At 33.3% G+C, this 9,272-nt stretch overlaps 1 protein-coding gene across 1 annotated transcript in view; it reads left to right on the top strand.

Annotated features, from left to right (window-relative positions):
- Positions 1–651, top strand: part of LOC107494556 (transportin MOS14) — a gene marked incomplete in the record, with an annotated part of 16,740 nt that extends 16,089 nt beyond the window's left edge. The window contains 1 exon segment of the mRNA XM_052263090.1: positions 1–651. Coding sequence (XP_052119050.1) covers positions 1–183 — 183 coding nt within the window.
- Between the last annotated feature and the right edge of the window lie 8,621 nt (positions 652–9,272).

The raw sequence follows: 9,272 nt of genomic DNA on the forward strand, positions 1-9,272 counted from the left end.
GAGACCTTGGTGCCACTTTGGTCAAAGGCCCTTGTTGATGCAGCCGCTGATTATCTCGAGAGCAAGAACTCCAATGGATTGAAGAGTAATTACGGGCATATGCAAGGGAAGGGTGGCAGAGTTTTAAAGCGCCTTGTTCGGGAATTTGCCGATTCTCACCGGAATATACCAAATCTAACTTGAAGACATGACAATGTGAATTGTGAGAATTAGCTCATGCATTACAGCAATCAGCTTCAAAGAAAGTTAACCGAGGCACCTTACCTGTATCAATTGTTGTAGAGTGATGAGGTATGTATAGTCAGTCATATTTTGTCCAATCTGGTGCCCTACCGTTCAAAATGCCTCACCATTTTCCATTACTATATTTGTGTAATTTTCCCTCTCTGTACAGTACACATCCCACAATTTTGGCCCTCAAAATCAGGTTAGGAAAAATGCCCACCTCCTTTTGAAATTGTACAGGATATCCGTGAAGGAATATCCAGAGATGGAATTAGAAATTTTGAAGGGAAGGAAACTCATGATGTCTATTTTCGCTGTACCACCTGAAACTACTTGAATAATTGTAATAGTAGGAATTAGTTTTAGCATAATAAATGATGATTTGATCCCTCAAATAAGAAGATAATCTGAAGGGAGAATTTTCTTTTTTCATCTAGAAAAATACTGAAATAGAATAAACAAACCGAGGATAACACATGAAAGGCAGTTTAACTGAAAAAACACGTGTGTTTATATATATAACTATATACTAAAGAATTTTTCGTCGGCGTAATTTTTTTTACAAAATTTAATTTTGGATTAAAAGTATATATTTTGTAATTCTATTCATAAAATTTTATATTGATTTAATACTATTTGATATTTTTAAGTATATTAAAATTGATGATAATATAAAAATTAAAATCGTAAAATCGTAAATAATTAAATGAATTGTAATTGTATTTTTATTTATATCCAGTTGTTAATTCAACAATTTGGATTGATAAAAAGTAATCTTTATAAAGTGAGATACTCAGATACCAGCAATATAATTTACTGGAAAATATTTACTCTGTCAAATATAGGTACAATAGAAATAAGATACCGAAGATAAAATGATGGATATTTTTTAAAATAAATAAAATGAAATAATTACTTTTACATATATTTTTAAAAATTATTTTTGTTTTGTTACGTATTTCATTTAAGAATAAAGCTCTACATCCAAACAAAATTCTTATTCAAATTATTGTAATAATTTTCTAAATCACGCGCTTCTTTTCTTTCTCCTTCTCCTCCTCGTATTTCTTTTTTTTCTTTCAAATTCGCACAGGTTCTTCTTCGTCCTTTCTTCTTTTTTTTGTTCTTCTTTTAAATTTGTACACGCAGGTTTTTCTTCTTTCCTTCTTCTCCTCCTCTTTTTTCTCTTCCTCTTAGAAATTATCAATTTAATTCAATTCAGAACACTTGCGTCCATTAAATTCAAAATAATTCAATTAAATTCATAATGAACCGAACATATTAAGGTGAAACAATTGTATAATACTAAATGAACGGAACATTATCCATTATATAAAATTAAATTCAAAACAGATTTCTACATAATGAACCGAACACGTTATTAAGGTGAAACAATTGTATAGTATTAAATGAAAGGAACATTATTCATTATATAAAATCAAATTCAAAACACGTGTCTACAATTTAGAGATTATCAATTCAATTCAATTCAATTTAGAACACCTGCGTCCATTCAATTCATAATGAACCGAACATGTTATTAAGGTGAAACAATTGTATAGTATTAAATAAACGGAACATTATCCATTATATAAAATCAAATTCAAAACAGCTTTCTGGATAATGAACTGAACACGTTATTAAAAAATAGAGCATAATGAATTCTCAAATAAGTCGTTATATGGATCATTTTGGATTGAGACCAAATATCAAAATAACATTGCTAGAAATAAATGAGATAATATCTTCATTTATTCATTAAAAAGGCGCATTCTTTGAAGCTAGAATGGATTTTTCTTAATATCTAACATAATGAATCAAATAATCCTTAAAGAATGATAAGGTAGACGAAAAATTATTCGAAAAGACTTCTACAAGATGCTCTATTTTTGTATAGAAAGGCTCCGTTTGGTTGATGTATTTGATGAGACATAGACACAGAGACACAGACATTAAAGACATGGATATAAAATATTTGTGTCTATGTATTGTGTTTGGCAAAAATAAGAAACAAGACACATATATGTGAAAAAGACTGAATTACCCTTCATTCAACCACAAGTTTTACCACCATTACAATACACCTATTATCCCAAACAATGCATGCCATCACTATTAAATTTTTATTTCTTCTAATAATTTTTTATTTCTTCTAATACCATCTTAAATTATCATTTAAATATTAAATATATAATTATTCTTGAAAAAAAATAGAAAATTAAAGTTCAGAATTTATCAAAGATTAATCAAAATTTAAATAAATAAAAAAATTAAATGTACAAATTTTTTTTTGAAAAAAATAGAAAAGTAAATTTAGTTGTAGAATCTAAAAGAAAAAGAGAAAAAAAAGATTTGGGAAGATAAGAAGACAAATTTTAAAAACTCAATAAGGGTAAAAGAGTAAAAAATTAGTATCTCACAAGTTGTGTCTCAGTGTCTCACCAAATTGGAGGTACACAAATTTAGTGTCTCCGTGTCCATCCGTGTCCTCCCGTGTCCTTCGAAAATCTGTGTCTCACCAAACCAAACAGCAGACATGTGTCACCGTGTACCACTGTGTCTATGTCTCAGTGTCTATGTCTCAGTAACCAAACGCTACCAAATAGTCCGAGGTTATCTCCGAAGTGAATGGTGGTTGATAGAAAAACCCTTGATTATAATTGTTAGTATGAGTACTGCGTTCAACATGAAACTTGTGGTTCGTAGTAAAACACCTATTTTCTTGTTGAGACCTAATATGATCTTCATCGATTTCTCGAGATATTTTCTTACGAAATTTTGTTATAGCATCTATAATGGCATCTGGTTTAGGTGGACAGCCTGACAAATATACATCCACAGGAATTAGCTTATCAACTCCCCAAACAGTACTATAAGAATTGGTACTAAACATACCCCCTGTGATTGTACAGGCTCCTATAACAATAACATATTTTGGAAAGTGTAAAATTTTCAATAGCGGCCTCTCTGAGCTTTCTTATAATTTGGATATGTTATTTAGGAATCAATCTATTAGGTATAGGATTACACAGTTATGGTTCATTTACATCTAATTGAATTGAATTTAATTAAGAAAAAAATCTCTGACAAATACAAATAAAAAAAAGCATAAGTATATATACATCATAAGAGATAAGTATATATACATATCTAATATACTAATATATAAAATGTATAAGAAATTTTAGTATATATTCGATATTTTACTTATATATAATATATTTGATATGAATATAGAAAGAATAAAGAAAAAATAGAATTGTCGAGAACCCTTTAAACCAAGTAGAAATGTAATGATTCAAGGGGTACTAAATGAACCGAACATTATCCATTATATAAAATCAAATTCAAAACAGCTTTCTACATAATGAACCGAACACGTTATTAAGGTGAAACCATTGTATAGTACTAAATGAACGGAATATTATTCATTATATAAAATCAAATTCAAAATACTCGTGTCTACAATTTAGAGATTATCAATTCAATTCAATTCAGAAAATCTGCATCCATTCAATTTAATTCAATTCAATTTAGCAATTGCATTTCATTCAATTCGATTGAAAAATAATCCATTAGTAAAATGTTGGTATTGTTAGTGATGACGATAACGAAAGAGGAGGAGAAGAAGAAGAAGAAGAGGAGAATCTGCATGCGAGAAGGATGAGGAAGAGGAGGAGAAGATATACGTGAATTTGAAAGAAGAAGAAAATGACGTATGCGTGTATTTGAAAGAAGAAGAAGAAGCGCGGGGGAGGAGAAGAAGAAAAAGTGCATGTAATAATGCTCTAAATGAGAGTGATTTTTGTTGGTGTTAGAACTATTTGAATAAACTTGGATGAAAAAATACTTGGATGTGTAGCAATCATGTTTGTTTAATTGGACAAATAATACAAAGTCAAGTATTTTGGTAATGTGTCATTTCTCATTTAATTTGTGATATCCAAAGAGGGAACTATAATATCACAATGAGAACAAACTATCAAAAACTACCAAAAGTATTCATGAAGTTTAAACTAAGGAAATTAATACTGTACTCATAGAAGATGGGTTTCGTATGACAAAAGTATCTAAATTCTAATTTTTTGTTAATTTTTTTAATAAAATTTTCAAACTATCCTCACCCTCAACCTCAACTCACTTTTCTAACCTTCCATAACCCAACCTGCACTATTCAAACCCTTTCCATTCGAAACTACTTCTACAACAGACCATCCAAAATCAATGGTGCTAGTGGTGGTGGAGGACCTTGACCGGTTCCTGGTAGAGAAATTCAATATGGTGAGTTCTTTCCCATTTTTTTCACTACATCCCTTTATACAAAGAAAATCCCCAAATTAAGAAAAAAAAAAAGAAAATAACTAAAACGATTAAAAATTGTTCTTTTACAGTTCTTTCTCTGATTCTTCATTGGTATTGGTTGATTTTGTTGCGCTGCAATCCTCTGTTGCGTTACTATCCAAAACTTCCACCATAAAGATTCATTTCGTCTGTCCCTGAAAGCGCAATATCACTATTCAATTCGGTGTCGGCACACCGAGGTGGAGAAGGGTACTAGCGAGGGAGGCTCGCGTGAGAGGGTGGGTGATGCTCTGCGCCAAGTTAGAGGTCTCTGAGATGGCCGAGGAAGAGCATGGAGACGATGAAGTATGAGTAGAAAATGAAGGCTATGAGTGCAATGGGAAGGCCATAAGAAGGAGGAAATTGAGTGCGATGGGGAAGGAGGAATTTGAGTATGATGGGGAAGGCCATAGAAAGGCCAATGGAGCTTTGAGTAGAAAATGAGGGATTTGTGGTGGTGGAATTGAAGTTGAGGACGTGGGTAGTTTAGGAATTTTATTAAAAAATAAAAAAAATTAGAGTTTGGATACTTTTATTGTACGGAATTCATTTTTCATAGGTAATAATAATAATAATAATAATAATAATAATAATAATAATAAAAGTCGTACACACATAGTAGTAGTAGTAGTAATAATAAGTAGACTTAGCAGTTAAATATAAGATAATAAAAAATAAAATAATTATTTAAGAACATACATAAAAAAAATAATATTGTCATGTTAAAAATAAAAAGAATGCCATTATAAATTAATGTTTTTATTATTTTGAATATTATACTGTGTGTGAAATTACCTTTTTATTATTTTAAATACTATAATAAGTGATTGTGTGTATATTTCTAGTTTTTTATCAACATGTATAAATAGTTCTAATTTAAAATTTTAAATATATCTAAACCAATTTGGGTTGGTTGAATAAACAACTTAGTCGTTCGCTTAAGCAAGTGTTGGGAGTTCGAATTCTATCTTGTATGCATAACAACTCATTGATCAATTGCAGACTCTTAAATACAACTCAAATTCATGACGGATTAGTCCTTAACTTGTTGGGTATTGTGGGAAGCCAAAAACAAATATATCTATACCTAAATTTTATTATATTTTTTTCCCCACTGTAAAATTTCTTTGGGTCCGTCTCTGACTAGGAATTTATTGCCTAAAAAACTTGATCCGTCGTAAACTTATAATGAGATAACTGCAGTCGCCTTATGCTTAGTTTGGTAAAGATTTACTTTTCAAAAGTAGCTTATAAAAGGTAGTTTTTAAAAGTTAGCTTTTTAAAAGTTGTAGCATCTGTGTTTGGTAAATTAAATTAAAAATGGTTTTTAATAAGCATAAACAACAAGTGCGTTTGGTAAAATAGCTTTTAAAATTTAAAAATATTATAATAGACATCAATGTAAGAATTAAATTTGAATATTAATTAATGTACGAGTTTATATTAGACTTTTTAATTTTGATAAGCACAAGCTAATTTTGAAAAGCTCATCCTAAGGGTGTGCTTTAAAGAGTGGTCTCTGTGCCACAATACAGATAATTGAAAAAAATATAATGCGGCTAAGATAGAAACAAAATTGGCTGTAAGCGAAGCAAGAACAACAACATATGATGATCTCTACCAGTCCTTAGGCACGAAAGAAGGAGAAAAATGTATATATAGAATCACAAAGAGGCATGAAAGAAGAACGAGAGACTTGTAAAGGATAAAGACGGGGAGGTGTTAGCTCAAGAGGAGAAGATTAATGAAAGGTGGAAGAGCTACTTCTACGAGTTATTTAATAAGGACAGAAGACTCTTCCGAACTTTGGTCGGTTATGCACGAGGGAAGAAGATCAAAACTTCGACTACTATCGAAGGATTTGAGACTTTGAAGTTAAAGAGGCTCTAAAGTGGATGAAAAATGGCAGGTCAGTATGGCCCGATAATATCTCGATTGAAGTTTGGAAGGGTCTTGGAGAGAAAGGCGTCAATTAGTTAGCCAAGCTTTTTAATGAGATGTTAAGGTCTAAGAAGATGCCAGATGAGTGAAAAAAGAGAAACCTTGGTACTTATCTACAAGAATAAAGGGGATATACAAAGTTGCAGAAATTATAGAGGGATCAAGCTCATGAGCCATGCCATGAAGTTATGGAAAAGGGTGATAGAACAGAGGCTAAGACAAGAGACACAAGTAACAGAGAACCAATTTAGTTTTATGCCAGGTAGATCCACCACTGAAGTGATATACCTGTTAAAAAAGATGATGGAGAGGTATCGTAGTAATAAAAAGGATTTACATATGGTGTTTATTGATTTGGAAAAAGCATACGATAGGGTGCCAAGGGAGGTCTTATGGAAGGTTTTAGAAAAGAAGAGAGTAAGGATCGCATATATTCGTGCAATTAAAGACATGTATGATGGGACTACAACTAGTGTGAAGACTCGAGGTGGTGTGAGAGAGGAATTTCCTATTGGTATAGGATTACACCAGGGATCATCCTTAAGTCAATACCTTTTCACATTAGTCTTGGAAGTACTCACAGAGCACATCCAAGAGCTTGTACCATGGTGCATGCTTTTTTCCCGATGATATCATCCTTATGGGAGAGTTAAGAGAAGACCTAAATAAGAAGTTGGAGTTATGAAGAGAGGCTCTAGAAGTGTATGGTCTACGCATAAGTCGTAGCAACACAGAATATATGGAATGCAAGTTCGGCCTGCAAAGGGAAAACCCTAATATAGAGGTGAAGATTGGAGATAACATCCTACGAAAAGTTAAGAGTTTTAAATATCTTGGGTGCATCATACAGGATAATAGAGAGATTGAACAGGATGTAAATCATAGGATCCAAGCAGGTTGGTCAAAATGACGGAGTGCATCTGATTTTATATGTGACAAAAAAGTGCATTTAAAACTTAAAAATAAATTCTATCGCACTGCTATCAGACCGGCTATGTTTTATGGTACATAGTGTTAGATAGCCAAAGGGGAGCACAAACAGAAGCTAAGTGTGGCAGAGATGAAGATGTTGATATGGATGAATGGTCATACGCGATTGGATAGAATAAGGAATAAAGATATAAGAGAGAGAGAGAGAGAGAGAGAGAGAGAGAGAGAGAGAGTTGGAGTAGCATCTATTGTGGAAAAGATGGTAGAATTGTGTCTCAGGTGGTTTGGACATGTGAGAAAAAGACTGATAGAATACTCAGTCAGGAGGGTGGATGAGATGGAAGATGGATAAGGGGTGAAAGGCAGAGGAAGACAAGAAGACCATCCATGAGGTGGTCAAACGAGATCTACATGTAAACGGTCTCTCTATAGACATGATACATAATAGAGCACAATGGTGTTGTTTGATTCATGTAACTGACCCCACCTAGTGGGACAAGGCTTTGTTGTTGTTGTTGTTGTTGTTGTTGTTGTTGTTGTTGTTGTTGTTGTTGTTATTGTTGTTGTATCCTTAGGTGTTTTCAAAAGCACCCTTAACTTTTAAAAGCTGCAAGCATAAATACATGAGTTTTTTATTTACCAAATATAAAATGAAGTGCTTATGCTTTTGAAAAGCACAAGCTTCTCTCCAAAAAGTTTTAACAAAGCAAGCATTAACCGAGACATTTCACGAATAGGCGAAGTGAAAGGACATTCTGCACTGTTCAGTGCTTTGGTTGAGTGATAGAGGCCGAAAACTCATATATTCCACCTTTCAGTCGGCAAAGTGACTGTCACCCTAAAAGACGTCCTATTTTTTTTGGCCTGCCAATTAATGGGGACATCGTAACGAGCAAAACAAATAACAGTCACTCATTTTTTGTAGGCAGCCCGGTCCGCACAATCACATGTTGGGTGGTGGACGAAATTGTGATTCATATGTTATTGCATTTTGTAAAATTCATTGCTTTTTCTTTCCCTGGCAATGGCGCCAAAAACATGATGCCAATACCATGGTTTACAACTATGTGTGGTCACAACTCCGTTCAACTTAACCAGCAAGTGTACTGGGTCATCCAAGTAATACCTTACGTGAGTAAGGGTCGATCCCACAGAGATTGTTGGTATGAAGCAAGCTATGGTCACCTTGTAAATCTCAGTCAGGCGGATAAGAATTGATTATCGATAAGTTCAAAAATTAATAATAAACAGAAAATAAAATAGGATAGAAATACTTATGTAGATCAATAGTGGGAATTTCAGATAGGCGTATGGAGATGATGTGCTCCTCTTGAATCTCTAATTTCTTATTACATTCATCTAATTCTTCTTACTCCTTTCCATGGCAAGCTGTATGTAGGGCATCACCGTTGTCAATGGCTACATCCCATCCTCTCAGTGAAAATGGTCCTATGCTCTGCCACAGCACGGCTAATCATCTGTCGGTTCTCAATTAGGTTGGAATAGAATCCCTTGATTCTTTTACGTCTGTCACTAACGCCCAACCTTCAGGAGTTTGAAGCTCGTCACAGTCATTCAATACCGGAATCCTACTCGAAATATCACAGACAAGGCTAGACTTTCCAGATTCCCGGAATTCTACTCGGAATACCACAGACAAGGTTAGACTTTCCGGATTCCCATGAATGCCGCCATCTATCTAGCTTATACCACGAAGATTCTGTTGGGGAATCTAAGAGATATGCGCCCGGCCTAAGGTAGAACGGAAGTGGTTGTCAGTCAAGCGTTCATAGGTGAGAAAGATGATGAGTGTCACGGATCATCACATTCATCAA

The sequence above is a fragment of the Arachis duranensis genome, chromosome 6 (genome assembly GCF_000817695.3).
Source record: "Arachis duranensis cultivar V14167 chromosome 6, aradu.V14167.gnm2.J7QH, whole genome shotgun sequence".
NCBI lineage: Eukaryota > Viridiplantae > Streptophyta > Magnoliopsida > Fabales > Fabaceae > Arachis > Arachis duranensis.